At 43.9% G+C, this 27,082-nt stretch overlaps 2 protein-coding genes across 3 annotated transcripts; both read right to left on the bottom strand.

Annotated features, from left to right (window-relative positions):
- Positions 1–20: 20 nt before the first annotated feature.
- On the bottom strand, positions 21–17,923 carry acin1b (apoptotic chromatin condensation inducer 1b). The gene is made up of 17 exons (XM_029170247.3): positions 17,755–17,923; positions 16,157–16,222; positions 15,954–16,065; positions 15,552–15,619; positions 13,626–14,981; positions 13,373–13,455; positions 9,018–9,135; positions 4,803–4,848; positions 4,244–4,389; positions 3,926–4,072; positions 3,590–3,761; positions 3,259–3,404; positions 2,892–2,999; positions 2,440–2,547; positions 1,862–2,237; positions 1,528–1,625; positions 21–1,407 (listed from the first exon to the last, which is right to left on the bottom strand). Exons 1-17 carry the CDS (start codon positions 17,887–17,889, stop codon positions 1,087–1,089), a joined length of 3,606 nt encoding a protein of 1,201 aa, XP_029026080.1. The 5' UTR covers positions 17,890–17,923; the 3' UTR covers positions 21–1,086.
- A 179-nt stretch (positions 17,924–18,102) lies between these two features.
- efs (embryonal Fyn-associated substrate) lies at positions 18,103–26,878 on the bottom strand. 2 transcript variants are annotated; one of them, XM_029170259.3, is made up of 8 exons: positions 26,687–26,878; positions 25,998–26,201; positions 24,000–25,295; positions 23,651–23,770; positions 21,803–22,741; positions 21,327–21,386; positions 20,225–20,482; positions 18,103–20,112 (listed from the first exon to the last, which is right to left on the bottom strand). In XM_029170259.3, exons 2-8 carry the CDS (start codon positions 26,007–26,009, stop codon positions 19,927–19,929), a joined length of 2,871 nt encoding a protein of 956 aa, XP_029026092.1. In that variant the 5' UTR covers positions 26,010–26,201; positions 26,687–26,878; the 3' UTR covers positions 18,103–19,926. The 2 variants fall into 2 exon arrangements, with proteins under 2 accessions (XP_029026092.1, XP_029026099.1); XM_029170266.3 differs by lacking the exon at positions 26,687–26,878 and adding an exon at positions 26,317–26,539.
- Positions 26,879–27,082: the final 204 nt, after the last annotated feature.

Here is a 27,082-nt window from a genome sequence, read left to right as displayed (position 1 = left end):
TAAAGCAAAAACATCCAAGCTGATAACCAATTTAAATTTATTTAATTTTAATTCTCGGTACATTCAGCAGGAGCAGGAATAGAGTTACAAAATCAAACAGGTCTGAACTAAAAACAAAATTAAAAATATTAAAATTGTAACCATTACTATACTAGAAGATAAACTTTTTATGTTACCTCCTTATATGTTTGAATAGCCAGAGGAAAGGAGACGTCAGCGCAGTGAAGGTCGGCCTACTGCAATTATAGAACAAAGAATTTCACCCCCCATCCCACAAAAACATCCACTAAATACCAACCCAGGGCGTGTGTACATCTCCTGCATCACATATACCACTTATCTTCCTATTACAGTTTTCTGTGTTACAGTGTTGAGACTCATGTACCAGTGGTATGTTTGAGGGACACGCTCACACAAACATCACCTGTTGTAACACAACAAACCACAATGAGGGCTTAAAAAACAAACGTGATCCATTACAAAAAAGAAATCTTAAATTGGACAGAAATTCAGCTGAACATAAGAAAACAAACTCAACGCTGAAGAGTGAAACATTTCGACTGATCCTAGCAAATATTTGAAGGTCAGGGATCTATTTTGGTCTGGTTTTATTACAGGGCTTGGAGGAGGAAGGAACTGTGCACCCGCAGAACTAAAATAAAGGGGCAGGCTCCAAACCTCAGTGGGACAAAATGTTAAAGCCACAAGAAAAAAACCACCACCCGCCTTGTTTCTTTTCATCAATGGAGAAGATGCAACAGGCTGTAGGGAGACTTTCTGGAAGACAGCTAGTGAGGGGGTGGAGCTAGAACCACCGTTTACTTTCAAACAAACATGTAATAAGTATTTTTGATGTAAATTGGACACTGGGGAGGAGAGGACTGGCAGAAATGTGTGGAAGACAACTCTGGCGTCGAAGAGGGTAAATGAATGCACGGTGGGCAGGCAGCGAGGAGCAGACACAAGTCCTGCTTAGAGGCAAGAGGAAACCTTCAGTGAGTGGGAACACTCGCGCCCTCCCAAGACTTCCTGTCTGCTGCGTCCTCTGCTGCGCTGCTATCAGCTTTCCCTGCAGCTGCCCAGGCCTCAGCGGCGCCGGTCCCTCGGGTTGCTACAGCTACGGGAGCGCCGTCCACCGCCGGCGCCGGTCGAGGGCCGTCTGGGTCGGTGGCCGCTCTCCCTCTTCTTGTCCACCTCTCTGTCTCGGCCACGCTCTCGCTCTCGCTCTCCATCTGCGCCGCGTCCAATGGCTCCACCGCTCGGCGGCATGCCGCCGTCCTTCTCTCGACCCTTCAGCCTCTCTTTCTTCTCCTCCTCTCGCTTCTTTTCCTCCTCTTCTTCCTGCTCCTTGCGCTTTCTTTCGCGCTCCTTTCGCCTCTCTTTGCGGTCCAAGACCCTTTGTGCTGCCTGGTTGACAAAAAATATAAATATTGTTTAGTTCTAAGTGATAGCACAACCACTCATTGTGTGGTTGTCTGACAAATAAGTCAGTTCATAATAAATGTCAACATTTGAGTGGAGACAAACCTGTTCCTCAGTAAGGGGAAGCCAGTATATACACGGGGCAGCTTTGGTCTTCAGGAACAAGTCATCTAGAAGTTTAGCTGGAGGCTCGTCTCCTTTCTCTGTTTGTGAGGAGACAAAACAAAAGCTACTGAGTCGGCAGAGGACAGCACAGCTTTGCTTCAGACAAATATTCACATGTAGACAGAAAATACTCAGTGAGGCCTAGATGGCATTGTGTGATTTGAGACAGGATTTCTCTCATGTTATAGGATAAATAGTGTGTGTGTTTGTGTGTGTGTGTGTGTGTGTGTGTGTGTGTGTGTGTGTGTGTGTGTGTCTATCCCATCCCCCTTACCCTTCTTATCAGTCTTCTTCTCCTTGCTCCTTGCTCTTTCCCTCCTCCTTCGCTCCCTTTCCCTGGATCGAGACCGCCGTCCGTCCTCTCCTGGTCTTGCAAATTCACGGATCTTATCCCGGTCCCATTCTCGCTCGCCACGAGCACGCTCCCGGCGCTCCATCTCTCTCTCCCGCTCTGCCCACAGATCTCGGACTTCTCCCACTCCCCGGTCCCGTACCCGCTCTCGTTCCTTGTCCCTTTCTCTGTCTTTGTCCCTTTCTCTGTCCCTGTCTCTCTCAGGCATTAGGGGGGGCAGTCGGTTTGGAGGACCGGCTGGCTGTGCAGCATGTTCCTCTTCCTTTTCTGGCTTCAAAATACCTTTGTGAAAGTCCAGCTTTAGGGAAAAAAAGACAAGAGCAAATTGAACAAAATAAGAAATAACATGAAAGACAACAATGAGGAAAAATGCAATCATTTCAAATTCTGGATAACTGAAAACAACCTTCTGTGATATCTGTGAAAAGGCTTTGAAACTTTTGGGAGCAGTAGTTAGCCACATCCTGACACACTGCACTACAATGATAAGGGGTCATTACCTCAGCTTGCTCACAGAAGTCAACGTTGAGGACCTTGGGATTGCTTGACGGCCATTTTACCCCATGGAGGGAATTTCTGGTAGCAACTGCCTCCTCTGTTGTAGTGTACTATAAGAGACAGGAAAGACGTGGTCAGATGCAGCATAATCATGTCTGTTCATTATACAAATAGTAAGAGTATTTAGCTCACAGTATGCTTCTCAGTATGTCGCCTTAAATGGGTCTTTGTGCAACAAAAAAACTCCTACTGGTCTTTTCATATGTAGAATAGCAAACAGCAGTAACTTTGGGTAAGACCATCTTTCTAAATACTGACAGCAACAAACTCATTTCTACACACACAAGTTGCTAACAACCGTTCTGGCAAAATAGCAATATCCTTTAAATAGACAAGTTGTGGCAGGTAAATGATGAATGAATAAATGCTCAACATTTAGTTAGTAAATACTCACTGTGACAAAACAGTGAGATTTAATCTTGTCAATCCAGAAGCCCTCTTCCACCACAGTGCCCATCTGGTTAAGCAGCTCTTTCAGCTGGCCCAGAGTGAAGGGCCGTACCTGGAGATTAGACAGATTAGATTAAACAACCTTAGTTATTGGATCATTTATAAAGGATTGATCACATTAGTCTTTGGTACTAATGTCAAAGATTTAAAGATACATTTTCTAAAACAGGTCATTCCTCCAGTTTCCCCACAATGACTAAATTAGTACATAAACTGAATAAACATCTGAATAAGTGTAGGTCTTCAAACACAAGGACGGCAATAATAGAACAGTACTTTTTTGCAGTGTAATATTACAAGTACAAACACACCAGGTTGGTCACATGGATGATATTGGAAAGTTTGCCACGAGGTGGTGAGGGCTGCCTTGATGTGCGGATGGGGTCATCAATAGTCACAGACACACCAGACTTCTGCTGGCTGATAGAACGGCGCACCAGATTGTCGCTGGGGGTAACTGAGGAAAAGATGAGGAGGGTGAGTGGGGCAAGGTTGAAAATAACAACAATACCTGTAATCAAGACAGAGGGAAAGAAAGGCCTGCCTGAAGGATGACGGGAAACTGAAGAATTTAAAGTGATTTGTGGTCAACAAACTACAGCAATTAAAAAGCTACAGGTTTCTTCCAGGGGTCCACTTTACCCTTTGCGGCTTCTCCATCAACATTGACAGGAGTCTGGGTTTCTGAGGTTTCCTCAGAAAGACTGCTCTTCCTTTCGTCTCTGGAAGTCCTGCGTTGTTTTTCTCTCTCCGTCTTCTCCACATTTTCATCTTCATTTGTCTGTCCATTTTCCTGGCTGTCACCAGAGACAACCTAAGGAGGAACAGTATTAAAAATGGATGTTCCCACACAATCACAGAGCAGGATCAAAGATTATGTTCATCATCACTGCATCCTCTCTCTGTATTTCTGTTTGCACAGTTGTATTAGATTTGTCAGCATTAGGACATAATCAGTCCTGAAAGTTATCTCCTTACCTGTGTAACAGTACGTTGGATCTTGAGTCCTTTGTCCTGGTCACTGTGGCTGCTGTCCAGGTTCTCTTCATCTCCAGACAGCTGTAGCTCCTCAGGGTGAAGCTCTACCACTTGGTCCTGATTAACTTTAATATCTGGAATCAAAGACTGAAGAAAAGGGACAGACAGAATGCCTCAATACAAATTCAGACTGTCAAAAATGTAGGCATTTGCTAAAAAAAGAGAGCTTCAAATAAATTAATCTGTCTAACAGAACACACAGAAACCAAATATATAATGCCAATTTTCCCAGACCCTAATCACCTGCTGTGTCATTACCTTCAGTGATTCGGTGGTGATGCTGATTGATGGTTTCTTGGCAGTGACTGCTGTACTAGATCCCCACCGTCTCTTCCTCCCTGCCGCACTTCCTGTCTCAGGGTCGCCTGCTCCTCCATCTGTGGTGCCTGGAGACGTCTTACTGCCTGCACAGGCAAGGGAAAAAAAAGATCTCTTCATTAGTGAAAGGACAAATTATGGGAGGAATTACTCTCCGACATGTCAGTACAAGTATTGCAGAAATAACAGTACACACATTTATAAATAAGCAGATTGCTGGCTGTAGCATACTAAAAAATACTGCACGTAAATTCATAATTCATCAGCAACAGCAAAACATGTATAACTAAATGGTACATTTATCAAATAATAGAAATGAAGTGCACAGTTAACCCTTGTAGCTTTGACATATTTTGACCCATTCACACTACTCTAGAGCTGGAAATATATTATTAAATATAAGCTTAAATGCCAAGAGTAAACCTAAGAATGACAATGCCTTATCATTAATTATTGTGAAGAAAGAAACAGTCAAAAAATATAAATAAAAAATACTTACTGGTCAAAGAAATCTTGCGAGCAGCAAAAGCCTTAGAAGTGGTACTCTGGAAAAAGAGGGAGACAGAAAGAGAACATACAGAAACCCCAGGGGTGCGGGGTGAGATGAGAACCAAGAGCTCAGACACCAATCAGACATCAACACAGAGGAGGTGAAACAGGAAGTGGAGAAAGGGAGGGGGCAAGGGGTTAAAGTAACAGAGGCCTAGAGGCTCCAATTCTACTACAATAGAGAGTTCCTAGTCGATACTCTAGGTACATTTCTGCTTTCCACCTCTGCTCAGAGGAACTAAGATAAATCATTACGTCTATTCCGTTATACGAGGAAAAAACATGTTTAGGATAAAAGTAGCTGTGTAGAACCGAAACTGGGTTCTACTGTAAAGGTACTAGATCCCATCTAGGAAATTTTAGCTAAAAAATTGTGTAAAAATTTAAACCCAACTACCCAGTAGACCCAACAATGTAAAATCCTGTGCAACCTCCTCGATAGGTGCAAGGCACTATTGTTACCATTACAAGGACTTGGACTACTAAGATGAAATGGTAAAGTGTCAGTGTAATTACATTGTAAAGGAACAGCTCATTAGTTCTAAAAAACGTTAGTGTGTGTTACTAACACTAATGTTTTTTTATAGCACAGTTTGGATTAAAGCGCTGCAGCTAAACAAGCGTTTTTAAATATTTTAGTTCTTATGAGCAGAGGTGCTTAAGGCTCAAATATCACTAATGAGGGCTATCAATACTGCAGTTAAAATTCAGCAAAAATTTTATAATTCTTAACAGACACCCTTAGATTTACAGTCTGTGAAAAAACAGCAAATATTCTCAGCTTTGTGTCAAAAAGTAAATTTTAAACTGCAGTATGTGTAAGAGTTCCAAAGTTGGTATTCAGTTTCATAAAAGGGAAAATAGTTTACTATATTATTTACAAAATAAATCAGAATTAGATTATTTTTCCTTCAGGCTAATCATTTTACATTTTAAATAAAGGAATAATGACAAGTCAGTTCCTGGTACCATTTGACACCTGATTCCTTACTGCTCGACTATGGCCCAACCGCACGACAGTGAGTACTGTATTTAGGCAACAAGGGTCCAATCAGAGAAGGCAGAGGAGTGAGGGCACGGCTCAGTTAGAGTGTAGATGAGCCACCAGGCAGGAACTGGTCACTGGGATGGATTTTTTCTTGACAGGGGATGGGAACAACTTTTCTTGAGTGGCTGATGATCACAAAGTCATGTTTCAGTCTTTTGGGAAGCCAGAAGTTTCAAATAGTCTTGCCACAGAGTCTGACAGAGGTGGGAGGTGGGGCAGTACTTAGTCCATAAACAGTGCTGAGTAAAGTAAAATCCACATTTAAAAGCTTGCGACTATTCAGTCTCAAATGTCAAATGTTTGTCCTGAGGTTTTTGTCCAGCAGCTTTTTAGTTCATTCTTTTAGTTCCATGTCGTTTTGATGTCCAGAAAGCTGCTGAATAAATCTTGACTTTGTCTTTTTCTTGTCACGAGGAAGCTTTAAATGTCTCAGTGGGAAAAAATGGGAGCATATTTCTCATTGTACAATCCTTGGAAATAGAGCAGCGTTGTGGGTGTAGTGAAGACATACATTTATAAATAAATAAACAGTAGCGACTGCAGTTGTCCATCTGCCAGCTCCGCAGCACAGGCAGCGGATCATTAGTCACACTTCAGGTTTTTGACACTGTGGCTGCAGGGGAAGAGGAGGCAATGATCTGTTGATTACATTCAGCCCTCTAGGCACAGGTGTGTGTTATGGGTGTCACTGTGTACCCACACACAGTGCTGCTGTGTGTCACATTTCTTTCCTTTGAAAGTCTCTACTGTTGTAGAGCCGGTGAAGAGTTCAGGGAAACCATTCTTTTAGGCGTGGTGATAAAAATTACAGTCCAAAAGCAGAAGGTTTTACTTGCACACTTGAAGAATGGATTTGTGTGGTCAGCATTTCAAGGCATTGGATGACGTTTAGCCTTATTAGCTCAACCAGAGTTCCAGTGCAAGTTAATGTCCACACAGTCATGTTACATCCACAAACAGGTTTTATCCAGCAGGTTTTGTTTAAAAAATTGTCCCACAACAATTTCTTTCAAGTTGATTAATGTTAATCCACTGGATTTCTTTTAATCCAAAGTAGCGTTGACATAAATGCTTTGATCACAGCATGGGTTAGCATTTTCCATTCCAAAGTCATTACTCCACCCCACAACCAGAGGGCAGTGTGGGACTAAAGGTGAAAACAAAACTCAAGATTTGAGGAGGATTTGTTTTTCCTCTGAGCTGCAGCTGTCTCTTTGGAGATGGAAGGCCAGAAAGTTGGAAGCTGGCACTTTCAGACTGAGCATCCTCAAAATGGCAGATGAGGAGGAAGCGAAGTACAAGATGCAGCGAGTAAAAAACCCTCTTCTTCTCTTGCCCCATTATTCATCGCTGCACAGTGCAGTCCAGTCGGGTCTGGTTCAGCTCAGCGAGCAGGCTTCCAGCCCTTGAGGCCGAGTTGCCATGACAACTGTGCTGGTGCAGTTACCATGGCTGCCACTGCTGTAGGTAGTGGTCTGATGCGATCTCCAGTTCCTGCTGGTTCAGCGAGTCACTGGAGGGCTAGAGGGGGTGCCTTGCAGGCTCAGGCTTTACTCAGTGTAGTACTCAGTGGATTGCAGACTCTGGGCCTAATTCAGGTACCAACGACGCACTTGGGCATAGCGGGACAGGTGTTGTAGGAGAAGTAGGAGGAGTGGAGGAGGTGTTGGTGGTGGTGGTAGTAGTACTCAGCAGGTACCATTAGGGACAATGGAAGAGGCATGGGCACCTTCATAACAAAGCAATCAATGGGGTTTTAAACAGCAATCACACCATAAATATATATAGTGAGAGAAGCTTTCATGATGGGATACAAAGTCAAAAGATGGAAAGTAAGGAGTCAAAAAGAGAGAGAGAGTGAGAGAGAGAAAGTCAGTGAGAGAGAGGCAGTGTAAAAGGAGCAAGTGAGAGAGCAGAGGGAACGAAAAGAGGGTGAAGGAAAAAGCATAAACAAGCTCTGATGCATCTTTATACAAAGTGTCAGAGTCCATTACTCATGCAAAGCCAAGGGGAAAACAAAACCAAAAGACACAGAGTGAAAAAGACATGCTCATAATAACATTAATTGCATAGACACTCAGTGGTCAATCTAATTAAGGTGTTTTTGATAAGAACAAGTGAAGAAGGTGTAGAGAAGAAAGCAAGGTTGAGGTTGAAATAGTAGCTCAATATGTGAGTGTGGGCATCTTCTGTTGCTGCTTTTCAGCTGCTATCAGTTTTTTGAAGCTCAAAGGCTTAAATACTCAGGTCTAGAGCAATGGCTCTTTGGACCCTGACACACCAAATCAGATGATGACATATGACTATGAGTATTCCTTTGAGGAATCACACCTAAATGTGTGTAGGGCATAAGACAAGGATACACAGTAAGTGTACCTACTTTATGGCTGATACTGTTTTGCACAAAGGAGACAGTTGGTGGCTGATGTGCAATCTGACATGAAGGGAAAGTCTAAAGTAGTTCTGTCACAGCGTTGTGGGATTCACTGGCACAGTAAATTAATTTGTTACACTAATGTCCTCAGATAGAGAAAAAACCTTTATAGACCAGCTCTGCTCTAAACACTAACAGCTTCAGGTCGAAGACAAACACAGTCACTAAACTATGGTCTCTTTGGTGTGTCAGGGGTCTTTGAGATTAATGTTGTTACTTTCTTCTCCAGCAAAATCACAATAACAGTGAAACAGCATGCGCAACACAGATGGATGGGCGTTATAACACATTAGCACTCAACTACTTGGATTCAATCAGACATATGCAAGCCCCAATGGACCAGGCACGAGTAGGAGACAATGTAACTAAATGAGCCACCTACAAAACATTAGTTGCACTGAATGCAGATGAAAGGATTAGTTCATACCTATTTATTACTTGCCTCAAATCCAAATCAGCCCATTATTAGTGCAAATAGTCAACTGTTTTTTTTACTTTTAAGTGTTAAGTTTAACGTGATGCAGAAAGTCAGAATCAGATTGAAAAGAATAATAGCTGCAAAAATGTTAGGCTGGTGTTGGTTTTGAGTGACGTACTTTACTACATTTTTTTATATGAATGAGAATGAAGATTAGTGGGAGACAGAACAGACCCGGCCAACCCCACGCTCTCCGTGACCTTACCTCCTCCATGCGCTCCTTGTCGTTTTCTGGCTCAGCCCTGGACCCTGGCTGCTGGTCCATGGAGCTCTCAGAGTCTGGTTCCTCGGTCACAGCAGCTGCGCTTGGCTCTGACACCTCACTGCAGGAAGTAGGATGTGTGAGGAAAAGGTGAGAGAAGGTAGGCTTAGATGTTAAAGTGTGCCGTGGCCCAGGGGTCACCACCTTCTCACCTGGACTCGTCTAGTCTTACTGTATTCTCAACAGGAGAGGACTACTACATCCAGTACTGTATGCTACATGTGTATCTGTATTCTGCTTAAAAGGATTTTTTTCCCCCCATTGTTATAGACTAAAACTGAACGTTTCAAACAATACCTTAAAATGTCAACTTCTTCTTCTGAAGTATTGACAATGAGGTGCAGCAGGATTTTAAATGTGTAATGTCGAATAGAAAATAATGACCCCTTAGTGGATGTTGCTTTTGTATTGAAAGAAGGATTAATTCAATTAAATATCAAAATCTTAACTGATTAACATGACCAAGGTTTAGCTGCTCTGTGCTGAGGATTTCATTCTCATCGCCTTTGACAAAAGTCTGACAACTAGACTGAACAATTGCACAAAATTACACAAGAATTGTGATTACAAAAAATCATTAGGTGCAGCTAATTGAAGAAAATAATCCTACCAGCCAAGCTCTTGGGGCTTGGTAATGACAAAACAATGTGTATAAAAAGAGAAGAAAACACTGGAAGAGTCAGAGGAAGCTTGCTGGAGGCCAGTGATCTGGGTCACTCCTGCTATAAATAACTCACCAGCTAACTGACACCCAGGGTCACAAATGCTCCTCAAACTAACTCATGGTCCAAGACATAAGCTCACAGCTGATTCCACGTGTGAGGTCCACATCACATCCAAGACAGGTCATAATAAACTTCTCTAAGGAAGCCAGTGAAAGCCACACATTATAGATACTGAGTCAGACCTCACACAGACAAAAGCTTCTTGGCTTCGGTTGTTTTATCAGCTATCTAAGGCCAGCGCAAAACCCAGCAGATGGAATGATTATATTTTTAGTTATACCATCACCCTAGCAGCATTATCAAATCCTGTTCCGCTGCCTCCATGTGATGACACAGGCACAGAGGCAGCACCCTGTAGGTGGGAGATTCACATACTGAAGGATCCGTCTCCATCACAGTGCACATTCTTAACTATTGTTTGATTCACAACATGTTTTTGTATATACACAACTGCTATTTAAAAGGATTACTCGAAAGTAGCTATACCAAATTTCTGCAACATGCACTCTCTCTAGTTCAGATGTCATATTTTATTAAATACAAGCTGAACAAAAGTCACAACATATTTTTTTTTAAATTAACATTCATTGGAAATATATTTATTTTAATCCTTATGTATCTTTGTAATTATTAAGTTAGATATTTCACAAAAAAGACATAACAGAATTAGAATTAAGTCAGCCTCAAAATAAACTTCTTTAAATGCCATAACTATCAGATCAGATGAGTGCAGTGATCCATCAAAAGCAACAGTTTAAAAAAATGCCTAAAGGTTTATCCTTATTAGAATGTTTTTTTCCTAATCCAATAATTACTTAAATGTCCTTTACTGCACAATAATGTTCTACAAAGATATTCCTTGAATTCCTTATTTAAGCCTTAGATTTTCAGCCCCCTTCTCCATGGCATGGAAAGCAGAACTTTAGCACAGCCTATGATGTTACACTTTAGAAATCTAAAGATATAGATATAATCGATAGATTATTTAAAAATACTTTAGAGATTAATCACTGCACAGGCAAAAAGACCCCCTTAGTGCAACACCATCTCCCCTCATTTGGATTAGGTTTGAATGTCAGCATCTATGAGTGTGCGTAAATCATGAGAAACACCTGCACAGAACACCTGCACAGAATAGAAAAGGGAGACAGATGTCACGTAGAAACACAACACCCTAGAATCAAGACAGGAGGAAAGGCCAATCTGGGGTCATGTTAAAGACAATGAAAGAAAGGGGGGGACAGAGAGTGATGCACAGCATTTTCTTCTCAGGTAACTTCATTTCAAACCAGCTTTGTATTCATAACTAGGTTGGAATAAGGAAGCACAGCATAAACATGAGGAACAGCATCTTTGAAAAGAAGCCCTAAATGAAGACATTATCTCTGATTAGAACATGACAAAATCTCTCATTAGCTCAACAAAATTACTCTTATGTCCTAATCAACAATCTGGACTCAAAAAACAGCCTGAGACACTGCCACCGATCAAACCACACATGCCAGCTGGGAAAATTATATCACACCATAAGGGCCATTCATACTGACTGTACAGTTAACAGATGTCTGATTTAATGATCTCCCTAGACAACAGTGAGATCATTAACACTCACACCAACCCAAAAATACAAACACCTCACTGTGTGGACTGCGGGGAATTGGCCAAACTGGAGCCGTAAAGGACAACTAAACAAAGTAATGCTGATTTTTAAACATAACGTTGGAAATATATAATAACATAACTCTGTGATATGTGGTATGGGAGAAGAGTGAGGAGGAGAGAGGTCAGTGTCCACATGCTTCTTCTCATCCCACCCTGAAATGTGACTCCATTATTTATTCATCAGTGTGTTCCTCCAACGTTAAGCTATTTTTGGGTCTAATCAATGAATGGAGGCCCCCTTCCCCCAAAAACCTTCGCTGCCCCTTCACCCAACAATAGACTCCCACCGACGTCCCCACCCCCGGTTTCACCTCACATGGGCGAGCATGTAACCCGCTCCCAACCAGGCCAATGTGAACTGATGACATGATATTAAAAGGCAGGAAGGGGCTGCTAGCTAAGCCTGAGCGCCTCGTCCAGCCGGTCCCACGGTAGAACGCAGCAGGCGGACAGCGGCTAGCGTGTCCCAGCTGCGCTGTGGATAATGAGAGAAAAAGTGCAACCAGCAACCTGAAGCCTTGAGTCGCCCTCAGGCTCAGTCTTACCCGTTTTTGTTTCCTTCGGACAGCATTGTGACCGGCCTTGGACGGGAACCCCCGGGAATCAATCACCGACGCGCCGGCGCTGGGTGGTTATCCCGGTCCGGCGTGGGTTGAGATCAGGGACGCGAAATTAAAAGCAATCCGATCGTGATTGTTTCTGTTGCCGATTAGCCGCACACTGCGTCGGTGTCAGGGATGCAATGCGTGCATGGCGGCCATGTTGGTTGAAGAGCGGCGTCAAGTCAACCACACCAGGAAAAAACCCTTTCCGCTCCGATATTTTCAAAATAAAAGCCTTTAGTGCTTTTTTTAATTCTTGGACATTGGCGCAAAAATAATACGGAACTACCTTTAATAAAACGGCTGCATAGCGAGAACAACGCTTTACCGGTCTACACGAAATGAGGAAGAGAGGACACTTTTACCTCAGGAAGGCTCCAGAACAAGCCTGGTCTGTTGGGAGGCTTTGTCTGAACAATCTGCTTTAATCCGCAGCAGTGTGAGAGAAAATGTCGTGTTGTAACCAATTCAGATTGTGAGTATCTCAGAGGCAAGCTGTCAGCACTGTGACCAATGTTATGCATAATTAGAAGGCCTGTCTTATGCTCAGCCATGCTAACACTGTGGAAAATTACCTCCACCCTTATGTGACCAATCCATTTATTCAAATCCATAAAAAAACGGAACAAAGCAAAGAGCTGTTTAAACAGAGCAACAAAAATCAAGGGAAGCTGTACAACCCCATTCATTAACTGCAGATAAACACCACTTTTACCACTACCTACCTTTACCTTCCACTACTTATATGAAATATCTCTTTGGCATAATATTCTATTGTATAATTGTTTTTTTGTTGCATCCATTGACCACAATGCATTAAAAAGTAGTGGTGATAAAATGTTTACGAGATATAAATGCACATTAAAGTCATAATAAGCAGCAAACGCAGGAATAGTACAAATTATTTGTTGATTTTGTTCCCATGTGATAACAGGTGCAGAGCATAGTTACCCCTACCAGCAAGTGAACAGCCAGCTGGGATATACAGAAGTGTGATCATAAATACCACATCGTGTGTACTATGGCAGCACTAACTAGACCAGCTCCAATGGTTTAGGTTGTTGTAATAAACTGCTAGTTTCATTTTTAATGCCAACTATAGTTTTGGTGTTAAGATGTGTTTACTTTTATATGTCTGACACAAAGAAATGCACGCATCACATCACCATAATTGAAAAGCCCACAAAGTAGACAAAATTTTTATCAATCCAAGTGGTTAACTTTTGTAGTGTAACTTTTGAACTGAAGCCACAAATCATATAAAGACTTAAGTACAGCTGTTACCTGTATTTTAATTATGCTTACTGACCTTTTTGACAGGTGTTGTTTCTCTGCTTCTTTATTCAAGTTTGTTGCTTTCTGTTCGTCTGCCGCTTGTCCTTGAGCTGCCTTCTGTGAAATTTTTCAAAGCAAGAGAAATTAAAAAGGACAAACAAACCAGACTACTGTCATAATAAAAACAAAAATTACGTATAACATGTGAAACAACTAATTACCAACACTATTTCTATGTTGGTAAATCCCATAATCAAACTCAGCCAACCAGGCACATGGCCACTGACCTTAAGCTGCCTGGCATCCCCAGAGGAGGAGGAGGAGGAGGATGAGGAGGAGGATTGTGATGAGCGAGAAGAAGAGTCTGATTTGGAGTCAGAATCTGAAGAGGAATCTGAATCTTGAGCGTCAGGCACAACTACCCTTTCTTTGGTTGTTGTCTCACGACTCTTAACCAGCTTCTCCTCTTTTCTCTTCTCAACTTCGTGGTGTCTTCTCTCTTTTCCTTTTTCCTCTTCCTGACCTTTTCCGTCTTTTTCCTCCTCTTTTTTCTCATGTTGTTTCTCCTTTTCTTGCAGTTGTTTTCTTTCCTGTTCCACCTCTTTTTCCAAGCATTTATTTTCCTTCTCCTGTTCTTCAACTTCCATTTTCTCTCCCTCTTGTTCCCGACGTTCTTCTTTCTTCGTTTCCTCCTTTAATTGCCTCTTTTCCTCCATCTCACTAACCTCTTGTTGACTTTTTCGCGCCAATCGTTGCGATGGAGATTCACTGGAGGACCCAGGAGTGGAGTCTGCTGTCTCTCCTGACATTTCCGCAGCTGAGGTGGTCCCTGAATGAAAAGCCTTCTCTGACTCCATCTTGTGTACAAGCAGGGAGAGAGGTCCTGGCCTGCGTTTCACAGGGGGCTCTGGGCTACTGGAACGAGAACTTAAATCCGAGTCTTGCCTTTGCATGGTGGGAGGTGGGAAAGATGCCACCCTTGGGCCTTCCTGGTCGTCTATGTTTGGTGGGCTTTGCTTGGGAGTGTCAGGCAGGGGGAAGAGGTTTGGTGGTGGGGAAGGAGGAGGAGTGGGATGGCGCAACTGCATAGGGGTGTGGTGTACCTGTGGTGGTGGAATGTGTTGTGGTGGCTGAAGCTTGCGTTTGGACCTTGCAACAGCAGATGAGACACTGGGGGTCACCTGCTGTGGCTGGGAAGGGACTCTATCCCTTCGTGCCGTGGCAGGGCCAGGTCCCCAATCCTCATCATCTTCACTCTCATCCACATCATCATCATCTTCATCACTATCCTCATGGGCATTACTTCCTCCTGATACTCCAGCAGACCGGCTTAGGTGAAGCACAGGATGAGCTGATCCCAGCTGGCTTGGTGCTGTGCCTTCCTTCTCCTGGGCTCGGGACACAGTAGGAGGCAGTACCTGCTGGTCAGGCTGGCTGAGGACGCGGACTGACAAGGAGGCTACAGCGCGAGGAGGAGAGGGAGCTGGTGGGTCCATATGAACTTGATGAAAGGTTGCTCTCTGCATCCTGGCACCTGAAGCTTCGGAGGATTCCTGGTGGCAGAGGTTTGGACTTGGGGATACATCCACTGGAACCTTCTCCTCTGCCCTGGTGAAAGCTGGCTGGGAGAGTATGGAGTGATGCTGCTGGCCACAAATAATATTGTCAGTTTGAGAGATGTAACTATAAAGATCATAACTCAATTAATTCTATCCATACATCTGCAAATTTTAATTAGGGGCACAATGTTTAAAAGTTAGAGATTTAGTGATGACATTAAACAACACAACCCTGTGAACACCACTCACTCAACATCCCTATTTCAAAGAGGGAGGCTACATGGTAGGGTCCATGTGTTGCCTACATTACACATACATTGAGTGGCTAAGTTCTTGACTAAAGATTTGGCAGCAGACCACTGTAAGCCTTGTAAAATCAGACTAAATCCCTACGCTGATATAAAAGACCGATTTCGATAGCATATTTATTAATATTATATCAATATATTACTAATAGAGTCCTGTGAATACAATATGTTATTTCAGACCTATTAAGACGATGGAAACAGCTTTTATGAAAATAAATGCGTAACATAAAAATTGTCAGCTAAAATATAATCAAATATAACACACTGAAATGTAGAAATTTTTTTCATTTATTATAGAAATGTATAACATAAATCTTTGATTATTCAGTGTGTGGAGGTTACTGACCTTGATATAGGAAGAGCTGTCATTGTCCTCAGAGTGCTCGTCATCCTCCTCTGCCACTGCTGGGCTTTCTGCCAGAGATAGACACAAACCAGTGGTTAAAGGTCGGCACCAGTCATAATTGGAACTCACAGACACTCCTGATTCTGAACAAGGAAAAACTTGATTATAAACTGCTACCACCACAATCTGACTTTCGATAAGTGTCTGAAAATGGATGACTATAACATGCATGTAATATAAACATAGCTGGAAATTAAGACCATACAGTTCCTGTGGCAGTCTCTTGTTGTATGACATTTTACACAACATTTTAACAATTTGATCTAAGTGATTCAAAGAACTATAGAAGCTCAAGTAAATCAAGTCAGTGCCAGAATGCAGAACTACAGTGTTGTGTTGTACCATTAGCTCCCCCCTCTTGTTGGGCCTCCCTCTCAAGTCTCTGGCGAAGGAGTTCCTGTTGTTTGGCCAGGTATTGTTTTATGAAGCTGTTCTGGCACATCTCCTCCCCTATCTACAACAAAGATGAGTACAACACAGATCTTATATACCACATAAGTTGCCAAAGGACTGACAAACTAACAATCTTTTTAAAATCTCTGTACCTGAGAGTTGGGCTGCAGCCCACCGTGAGAGGATGATGACTTCTGTAGGTTTTCCAACATCAAAGCCTGCAGGAAGTGAGTAGTTTGAGTTGTTTAAAATAAAAAAAATATACAACATCATATTAAAAGATAGAACACAGCACATGAGAGCATAAGGAGATAAGACACAGAGTTACAATAAAGCTTCCTTAATAAAGTGACTGTTGGAATGCCCATGCCGAACTAATAATCCTGTAGTGAAGACATATCTTTAGAAAAAAAAGGGTCCATCTTTTAACTCATGTAAGTCTGAATATTTGTACCTCTGCAAGCCAGGCATTTGACACTTTTCTCACATATTTTGAGCTATATTAAATTTTTTTAAGAACCATGTTCTATGGAGTGACTGCATAAATGAGTGTACAACATAACAATTAAATACATTAAGGAGACTTTCCATCCTACTAACCTGTGGCGCAGTCATCAAACTGAATGTATATTACAACAGCAACAATTCTACCCAAATGAGCCACCTGTGCATCCTGCACAGAATATTAGGTTTCACTGGTGATCACTGAACACAAATGCTTATGCAAAACATTACAAAACACATCTGTAGGCGGGGGCCTGTTGAGATGGTATTCTATTGTGACTTTACCATGAAATTATTTCACATTTTCTTTTCAATTATTTAAATTCTACGTGCATTTTTGTCTATGTTCTTACACTAATGCCAAACTCTGACAAGCATGTCGCCAGTAACCAGGTGTATAACCTGCACTGAGGAGTCATACAGACTCTCAAAGGAAATACAGGCACTTAAAGTTTGTTCATGTCTGTTAAAATCCTGGAAGACTTCACAAAAATGACAATTACAATGCCCTTATTCAAATTATTATTGTATGGAGGACCTGGTTTTCTTGAGTGGAACTCTATTTCTGCCAGTGTGGAGACGTGTCTGACTCAACACATTGACAGGGAAATAACACTAACGGAAACACGTTTACTGAATAAGATATAAAATGTCCATATATGCTATTTAAACCGTACTTTGGGTGCCTGGTACTGTCCTCCCTACTGGGTAGAGGAGTCCGGTCGACGGCCTCTTGTACTAGAGCTTCAGCCCTACTGATATTTATGGATTGGAGGTTTTGTGCCCAACAAGAACAGTACTGGCAAAACCAACACAAAAACGCGTAACTCGGTCGTTCTGTAAGCGTTTTAAATAGTGTTTACATCGCGGAGCGCGCCCCCGTAACCCCGACATACACACGCAGCGCGGTCACGGTGATGTTCGTTACAGCAACGAGCGGCTGTTGGCAGCTTAGGCCTCGACTTGACAGGTGCACAGTTCAACTGTGTGCAACATGGTGCACGAAGACTACTCACGAATTAAGTCCGAAATTAGTCGGCGACTCGCTTGGTTGTGTTACCATTTAGACGTAAGCTACAATAAAGACAGTGGTTTGTGTCGAATATCGAGTGGCAGGCGGTTTATGTATTCCCGCTTCCGAGACCACACACCGTTACGGCCTCTAATGTCAACCCCCCCACCGCTTCTCTGCTCTCGAACTTAGCCAGACTCGACACAGGCCCACACAACCCGGCCCAACACTCACCCCTTTCAGTCGCTTGATGAGCGTGTTCTTCTGTCCGCTTTTTGGGAGGTTCCGCTGCTCCAGAGCGGCTTTTAAATCCGCAACTCGGAGCGATTGGAGAGGTTTTCCATCAAGCGTAATATCCTCGTCCGCCATTTTGATCCGTCCGCTTGCCTGAACTCTAACAAGCGTCGCTACGGCTGCTGCTCGGCGTCAAACTTCGGCTTTTTCCGCGCACGCTCGGGTTGCCCGAACTACATGTAAACAGCGTGCCTCAAATAAAGGGCAAGTTTATTTTCTCGAGGTGGACGAATTTGTGTCGACGAGAACAATGATTTCCCCACCACTAAATAATAGTAATACAGCAAATGATTATGCAAACAAATCTGTTTAATTGCAAAAGATGTATTTATGCATGTTGAACAGGGATACAAGACATACATCAAATGTAGTGTTAAAGTCTGTAGATGTAGACTGTAGATGAAATGTCAATGATTGAGCAAATAGAAAGAACAGACTCAAATGTGATCAAATAGTGCAAAATCCCTCTGTACAAAAGGAATACAGCTGTATGTCTGAACTGCAACATTATCTCCCAGAAGATGCGTTTTTTTTAAAGTAGCAAAAATCCCCCTGGTGAAGGATGTGCATATATAAAATATAAGGAAATTAAAGCCATGCACACTGTAAAGCACAGAAGTTAAAGAACACAAAACATGACAATAATAAATATATAGTTAAAGGTTACTTGCCGTTCATGCACTCTTTATAGTACAGTACAGAGCCTGAGTTGGCAGGCAGGTATTCAATAGGTAATACTTCAAACTTCCACAAAGTGGCACTGCAGCAAAGGTGAAAACATCAGGAAGCTACAAATTCCTCAAACTGATTTAAAGTCAGCCACAAAACAGTGAAACATACACATTGTTTGCTGATACTGATTAAGATGTAAAAAATAAAGCAGACTATTAGGTTAATTAATATGATTCACAGAGGACAAAAACAAAACCATTAAAGCTGGCCACTTTATTCTAATTTAACGTAGCACCTCAAAGATAAAATGGCCTTCTACTAAGATCTCAGTTCACAAAAAACATTTTGTTGTTGAATGTCCCTACAGCTTCAAATGTGCCTATGAACACCTGTGCTTTTATTCTTAGCCAAGGGTACAAAAAGATAGTAATGAATTATTACAAAGAACTGATTTACATCTCAATTTGGTAATTATAACACTGAAGAACCGCTTCCCACTAGCATTAATAATGAAAGAAAAGCATACCACCCAGCCCTTAGTTCCTACCATTCTTAGTCACAACCTCAGTAAGCACTGGTGACAAGCCTCATTGGGGATTATAAAGCAAAAGCAAAGGTAACTAATGCACATCACAACAAAACATGTGGGAGCATGTGCACTTGGTCAACAGGTTTCTTATCCTCCAGCAAACTGCCATGTGACTGTGGGAAAGAACACAATTACGCAATTTCTCACCCAACTGTTACCTGTCCTCAATATTAGGTCTGGGATGTTACTCCTGTCTATCAAAGAGGACTTTCACTCTTCTTAAAGAAGGACTGCACACATTTATATGACAACTAAAACGAAACCTTTTAGTGTAAATGGGTAGTACACAAACAAGACATCTTTGTTGAGATTATGAACAAACACATCAGTTCTTCCATATTAGGCCCAAACTACTGCCTCAGTAGCCTCAGAATGATCATGACAAAATGCCTTTTAGGTATCACAGTGTAGTGTAGGTCAGTACCAGGACGTAAGACGTCAGTCTGTGCTATTTTTTACAATAGGGGGTTGCTAAATAAATAGGGACAAATGGCCAGGACAGAAAATATATTACACATAATAAACCAAAGCACAGAAGATACACGGTCTGCACAGACACTTAAAATCACAGAGGGTCTGCAAATATATAATAAGTTACAACTCAAAAATGTACCTGGCATCAAAGCAGAGGTCAGTATATAAACAAATGCAGACCGACACACTCCTGGAGGACAACACCAACAGTCTACGCCCCGTTTAGAGCTGCAGTGAGGCTAAACATGTTCCACTTCACTTGCTTCACCCCCATTCAAACCAAACGTAATGAAAGAGTAATAACAGATAAGGCATTTCAAAAGAGGAAAAAAAAGTGTGTGTAGTGTAAACAAAGTTTATGCAAGAGATACAAAATATCATGAAGATATTTCTGCCAGACGCTGGAGCAGAGTGGAGAAGCCAGCGGCTTGCTGGGAGAGCTCAGCAACACGGTCCACCATCTCCTGGCTGGCAGATACTGAGGGGTAGTTTTGTGCAGCACCTTTTGTGGCCACGACAACTGCCTTCAAGGCCTGGCAGAGTCGTCCCCCTGAGGTTGTGATCTGCAAGAGTTAAAGGAATGAGACCAAAAAAAGTTACACGCTTTTCTCTTCAATTTAAACCCTGCATTACATGATCTTCGCTGGAATGTCTCAAAACGTTTTCTGGACCCACCTTGGCCCGGAGGTCAGCAGAACTGAGAAGCCGGGAGAGAGTGTCACCAATGAACACCAGTTTGTGCGCCGTCACAATTAGGCTCTTTCCTCGAGCGACAAAGATGCGGGGCGGCTGGTTCCCCTGTACACTGGTGAACAGCACATCAATGGCGTCTGCCAGGCAAGACAGGTGGGCAAGGCTTTGAGACGAGTAGAAGGACAGCAGCTCAGAGTCCTCCAGGGACAGGGACACCGGCAATGGAGGGGATGGAGTCAACTGCACAAGAAAAGAGAGAATTTGTAGTTCTGGGGGACAGTCATACGAAAATATAACCAGCACTGGGTTTGACTTTGAGTCAAAGAAAACATGATCCAATCAAGAAAACAGCATGAGATGACAGAGACTTAGTTTTGTGTAACCTTACGTAACCACAACAGATCAGTACGTCAGACGGCTTTGCGGATCAATGCGTCCAATGGAAAAATAAGGTTGACAAGTATGATGGATTATCTATTTCACTAAATGTACATGTAAAAGGGGTTTCTGAGTAATGATGAGCAATACGTTGCACTGAAAAACAGGGTACATAAGAAAAGTGGCACTATTGAAAGAATGACTGCATAATGTTTTTATTCTGTCACTTATTGTCCTGTAGCCTCCATTCAATGTAAGGCAAGACTTGTCAAGCCCTACAAGCAGTCTTTTGTTGGTGTTCTATTGCGTAACCAAGAAATCTAGCAAGGAGAAGGAAAAATGCAGACTGAGTAATAAAGAGACAAGACCTCAATCTCAACACAAAGAGGCCTTAGTTTATCTCCTAAACTGCTCAGATTAACTTCATTTGTTGTGTGTCATCACATATCTACAAATGTATCCCCGAATTTTCTCTACTCTCTGAAATTCATGTAAATCTGTGCTTCCCAAACATTGTGCCTTATAATAACGTATGGGAATACTAATATAACAAAGTTAGATGAGTACAGTCAAGACCGACTTAGACCACAGAAGATCTGCTGCTGACTGGATTATTGAATGATTAGTACACAGATCACATCGTGAACACAAGGGATTATCTGTGTAGACTTGCGGAGTGTGTGGAGGCACAAGTACAGAAACTCACCCTTGGCTCCTGTGTTTGGCCGTTCTCCACCAAGGCATTAGGAAGAGGCTCAGGTTTACCCTAGTGTCGGGTGGAGAGTACAGGCATGTAAGGAAACAGTCTTTCACTGAGATATAAAATGGCCGTTACCTTTTCTTGTAACTAACATGTCATCTTTGCAAAGAAAAAACATTAGCTCAAAAACATCAATCCATTTTCTAACACTTTTTCCCGTTTGGGGTGGCAGTGGAGCTGGAGCCTATCGCAGCTTGCTGAGGGCGAGAGGTGGGGTACACCCTGAATAGGTCGCTGTCTATTGCAGGGCCACAAAGAGACAAACAAACCATTCACACACACACACACTCACACCTAGGGGCAATGTAGAGTAGCCAATTAACCTAAACGCATGTCTTTGGACCGTGGAAGGAAGCCGGAGAACCCGGAGAGAACCCATGCAGACACAGGGAGAACAAGCAAACGCCACACAGAAAACTGACCTGCAGCTTAACATATCCAACACTGTCTCCAGAAGGTACAGCGACTGGGATGGGGGTCAAGCCGATCCCAGCATACTCATTGCTAGGGTCGTCTTCATCAGCAGGTCCCATTGTAAGAGTCACAGTGGGGGGTGTTGGGGGCAAGGGGAAGGAAGGCTGAGGGGTTGGGGGTAGGGGCCTTTCCTGGATCCAGCTACCCTTACGAGAGCCCATACCACCTCCAGATGACTTCCCATCAGGCACTGGGAGAGCAGGTAATGGCCTGCGGGACAAGGATTCTTGGGAAGGCAGACGTGGTCGGCCCTGGACCTGCAAGAGGTGGGCACACTCCTCAAGGGAGCGCTGGACCAGAGACAGGAGACCCTCAGATGGAGGAGCAATGCCGACAGCAGACAATGCTGGCAGCAGGTCTGACAGACGAGCCCAAGCCTGCTGAAGAGGTGGTGGTGGATCACCCGAATGACTGGCTTTCCAGGTGGACAGGATTTCAGCCAATGAGGTGGCCAGGTCCCGTGATGACAGAGTGGAGGCAGAGCAGGAGGCTGTGCTCAGCACTGACTGGACAAGACCGGAAAGGGAGGCTCTCCACTGCACATCACCTGAACCGTTACTGGAAACAGAGAGGCGGCGAGTAGAGGTGGAGGAGGATGAAGAAGAGTGGGGGAGGACTTCAATGGTCAAAGCGGGCATATCATAGATGCCACCGTCGGGCTCAGAAGAGTCTTGATGGTGATCTCCACCACTGCTTCGTTTTTCAGGTCCAGGGACACAGCAGACTTGTCCAAACTGGATAGCATCCTCACTGGGGAGAGCAGTTGTGGACTCCCCTGGCCCCAAAGGCACACCTGGTAGCGTAGGAACACTGTAGACTTCATCAACTTCATCAGGTTGAACATCTGAAGAGGACACGTTCAAAGTGATGGCAGGGACGTCATAGACCTACAGGGTGAAGATAAAAGTGGCATTATGGCTATGATCCAATCAAGAAAACAATAGCATTTGTTGCCATAGTAAAAATAATCATTAAATGACCCAGACTGATGTAACCACAACAGATCAGTACACCAGAGGGGTTTGCTGATCAATGCCCCCAATGGAAAAATAAGTATGACGGATTATTTGTTTCACTAAATCTAAAGACAAATTAAAACTAAGTGAAATCTGTAAGCACACGCTACACTGACAGTCACTGACTACTGGTGTGAATGACACATCATCACATTAAAGCAGGGAGTCTGTCCACCACATACAGTGAGTGCAGGCCAAGCGGAAAAAAGAACTCAACAGCTGGCAGATACGTTCACAAACACTGGAGTGGGGACCAGTGGGGGCAGGGTGGCGGTAGTATGGCTGGGGCATGATCCTGACAAACAGGCGTGACAGACAGAAAATAGAAGCAACATTTGGACTGGATAGACAGGCTCCTACAGCAGGCAGAGACAGGTGTAGCGTCGCTTGGAGGGGGTAGGGAGATGTGCTAATGGTGGAATGTGGCAAGAAATGGTGACAGGACATATGATATAGTTATTTCTTGTTAGTGAATCAGTTCACTTGTTCAGACATGACTTCAAAAAGCTGCCCCAGTTATTTTTCAAATTAATACTCCAGACTGTATACTCCAGACTTGTATAAAGTAAAATCACAAGAGAAAAGGCTTCAAACCAGTAACAAAACATTGCCCGGTAAATACTTCTATATTACATAAAAACAGTCCTGGATGCTGTTTGAATCATTACTTTGTTGTAATGAGTGAGTGGGGGGAGGAGGAGCGAGGGGAGTTTACGCAGACCAAAACCAATGAAGGAATGTGAAGGGGGAGGAAAAAATATTAGCAAGAGTTAAATTTACCTCTTTGTCAGAGTCGGCGTGTGGTGGGACACTGCGAGGTGTGTCATAGATGCCATCATCGTCTGCGAGGCCGGGTGGGATTGGACGCTGCCACCTGCCACTAGGAGGGGTATCATAAACCTACCACCAAGACGAATGCAACTTCAGTATCATCAGGCCAAAGTGATTTTCACAATGAAAGGATTCAAATCAATAGTGTGAATCTACACCAACACAAGTTTGACTCACTTTGATTCAAAATAAGTCAAATTTTATGAACACAAAATGACACTGCTCAATAAGATTTAAATTTGATAAATATGTGAAGTCTGTGGTTAAAAAGCTGAGAAGCCAAGTAGTCGCCACACACCTGGTCGTCCACAACATCTGATGTGTTCAGAGTTTCTCCTTTTTGGCTGTGCATGTTGCCGTTGGTCTGGTCCTTGCGCTGAGGAGTGCCCCACTGTTTGTTCTCCTCTTGCTGCAGACTTGAAGGGGTGACATGAGCAGTGGGTTTAGAGACGCTGTTGCAATCGGCTGTTGCCTTTCCGGTTTGTGGAGCATCTTTCCTGGTGACGCCCCTTACAGGAGGTGCAGGAGGAGGAGGCTTGCGGGCAGGATTTGGTGATCCTGGAACCCTGACCTGCCCGGCTCTGACCAGTAAAGGGGACCCCCGATGACAGGCCAGAGCAGGTTTACCCCTGGCCACGCCAGAACTGGGTGAAACTCCCTTCGGCAGAGGTCTGGGAGTTACTTGAGTAGCGGATAACTGGCATGGGTGCTGGTGGGCCAAAGCAGTGGCTGAAGTCATATGAAGGCTCGATCCCACAGGGGTGGGTGTCTGGTACATCCCAGTGGTCTCCTGGCTGACCACAGCAGTTCCACTGAGTACAGAAGGACCATTAGAGGTGGCCACACCCCCTCCTGTTGGGGACTGGTAAATATCATCACCTGCAAGTGGTGTACCTTTGGGTACCAAGTAACAGTCTTCCAAGTCTGATGTTAGTGTTTCTCTAGGGACCAGATATGTAGTATCCTCTGGCTCATCCGCCACTCTAGGCACTCCAGTAGGTGAGAGGTACACAGACTCTGAGACCAGGAGAGCTCCAGGCTGTCTCCCATGAGCTGCTGCAGGTACAGGAGTTACTGGAGTCTGATAAAGTGTTCCTGCCATTTCGGTACCTCGTCCTCTCAGAGAGGGTGACCGCGGACGTCCTGTCACCCCAAGATCCCAGTCGGGTCTGGGTCGCGTGCCAGAGCTAGAGTGGGAGCGTGGGCGCCCACCTTCAACTCTGAGAAGTTCCCCAGCCCTTGAGGCAGCTCCAGCTCCTCGTCCTTCACTTACGACTGGAGGGGAGCAGTAAACCCCATCGATGTCCTCGGCACTACTGCTGACAGCAGTCCGGGCCAAAGGGGAACCAGGTGACAGGTAGACCGACTCCTTACTGAGGCCACGCTGGAGGTCTGAACCTGGGGGTGGGGCGGTCTGCAGGAGGCGGAGGCGGTTGGCGGGAGCAATGCCCTGTCTGCCATGCAGGGAGCAGAGCCACCAACCAGGCCCCCCACTCTGCTCCTGCTCAAGAACCATCAGAATGTCACCTTTCCGGAAAGCCAGCTCTTCTGGGCTTTCAGCAGCGTTGTCAAACAGCGCCTTTGCCAATACCGTCTAAAAGTAGCAGGAGGAATAGCAGAAATTAAAAACCCACTCTCATCAATTCTGTGATTCACACAGGCTAATGTCTACGTAATGTACATGGCAAACAAACAAGTACATTGATATGGCAATAAGAGGTCAAGAATATACAAAGGTTGATTGTTTAAAGCTGCTGAATGGAGAGTGAATAGGGGAGAGTCTGTAAAATGCAACTGAGAGCGAGAGGGACAGGAAGAGGATCAGGGAAAAAGAGGAGATGGAAATGGAAAAGCCAACTCAAATATTCACAGCTGCATCAGTAGCCACGAAGGAGAGAAAGAGGGGCACAGTCAGGGAGGATCAATGATTGAATGGACACAAGGGCTTAATGGTAATGAGGGAGAAGAGAGGGGGGGAGGGGAGGAGAGCCACATCTGTCCCTTGCTCTTTAGGGTTTAATTGCCAACCCAAAAGCACAGAGTCAGGCCCCCTTTCATTTTCCAAACCAACCCCCCAGGGACAAGCAGGCTCAATTGGGCCACGTGGGACCCTCGTAAAACTGTGATGAAGGCAATGAGTATTTAAATATCTGGATAAGACGATGTTCCAAAGCAACATGAAAACAAGACCTGCTAATTACACGATACAGATCAAAGTGGATCGCTCTTTATGGACCGCTGCGGAGAAATGACGTGTACACGTACATGCATGCAAAGAAACAAATGCTGTACTCACGGAGACGGACATTGTTGTTGAATTAACAGTTATCCCGCATAGAAGGTATAAGTCAAGGGTCTTGATCAGTCGGGTCACCCATCTAGACCAGCTGTCCTTCTCAGAGATCTAGAAGTCGCCAGTAAGCCTCCGTGCCGAGGCACAGCTGGGGCTCGGCGGGACGCATCTCAAAGCCTGGGCGTCTCGTCTGCCCCGTAGAGAAGCCTGTAAACCGCGTACAAACGATTTATTATCACGAGGTTCAACAACGTTAGCTAAACTCGGCGGCTACGTAACAAGACACATGTGGAATGAAAGGTAGACGGGACAGCGGCAACACCTGTCTGTGCGTTCCACGCCCAACAGCGTAACGTAACGTAACGTTACTGCAGCCCATTCAGCGACAGCTAACGTTAGCTCAGTATGGTACAGAAATAAGCGGAATGCATTCGTTATAACAAGTGTCCTGCACAGTAATAAGCAACAGAATCATGGGCAGATTTTTAAACAGTAGGCAGATGTAGTAGTGTGAGCGGTGCTGCCGCGGCCTAGCTAACAGCAGCTGCATAATGCTAGCTATTTTAAAGCTGGTTTCGCTGCTAACGCTAATCTTCACTTCAAAACAATAGCATCGCTGGGATAATCCCGCTACAGCCGATATGTTCGCTGACCAGCGCTGGCGCCTGTAAATATAGGTACAAAATAATTACCTTGGCTTTTTTTCTATCGCCGACAAAGTTCGCATCGGCGTATAGTCTCTGATACGCGGAGGTACTTCTTTTCAAGCGTGAAAATCCGTGGCCATCGGCGTTTAATGATTTTCGGTGATGACAACAAAATGATCTCCGCCTCCTCGCTCGGAGAGCGACTCAGTTCGCTGACTTAAAAGCGCGTTACATGTAACACGCCTATGTTCAGCGCTCGGGTTAAACCTATCCATCTGCTGTAAAATCAGTTGTGGTGACGCAGCCGCGAGCACAGGGCTTCTGTGATTGGCTGGTTATGTGTGAGTTGCATTTACTGCCCTTTCGTTTTTTATCCAAGTTATCATTAAGCTTAGACGTTTATTCAAAAGATCTGCACATGTCACCGACGTAATAAATGGG

Source organism: Betta splendens, chromosome 2 (genome assembly GCF_900634795.4).
Source record: "Betta splendens chromosome 2, fBetSpl5.4, whole genome shotgun sequence".
Classification (NCBI taxonomy): Eukaryota; Metazoa; Chordata; class Actinopteri; order Anabantiformes; family Osphronemidae; genus Betta; species Betta splendens.
The sequence above is the reverse complement of the archived record's forward strand: the minus strand, read 5'-3'. Positions and strand labels throughout refer to the sequence as shown.

Bases quoted from the DNA above. Each gene is read 5' to 3' on its own strand.
- acin1b (XM_029170247.3), bottom strand. From the start codon at position 17,889: ATGGCGGACGAGGATATTACGCTTGATGGAAAACCTCTCCAATCGCTC. The intron at 16,223-17,754 runs GTGAGTGTTGGG...CACTTCCTGCAG, and splicing joins TCATCAAGCGACTGAAAGGG to GCTTTGATGTTGGAAAACCT. The intron at 4,073-4,243 runs GTAATGACACAG...CCTTTTCTTCAG, and splicing joins TCACCACCGAATCACTGAAG to TCTTTGATTCCAGATATTAA.
- efs (XM_029170259.3), bottom strand. The intron at 23,771-23,999 runs GTGTGTGGCGAC...TCTTGGTGGTAG, and splicing joins CAGATGTTGTGGACGACCAG to GTTTATGATACCCCTCCTAG. The intron at 20,483-21,326 runs GTGAGTTTCTGT...TTTCTTGTGCAG, and splicing joins GCCAAACACAGGAGCCAAGG to TTGACTCCATCCCCTCCATT.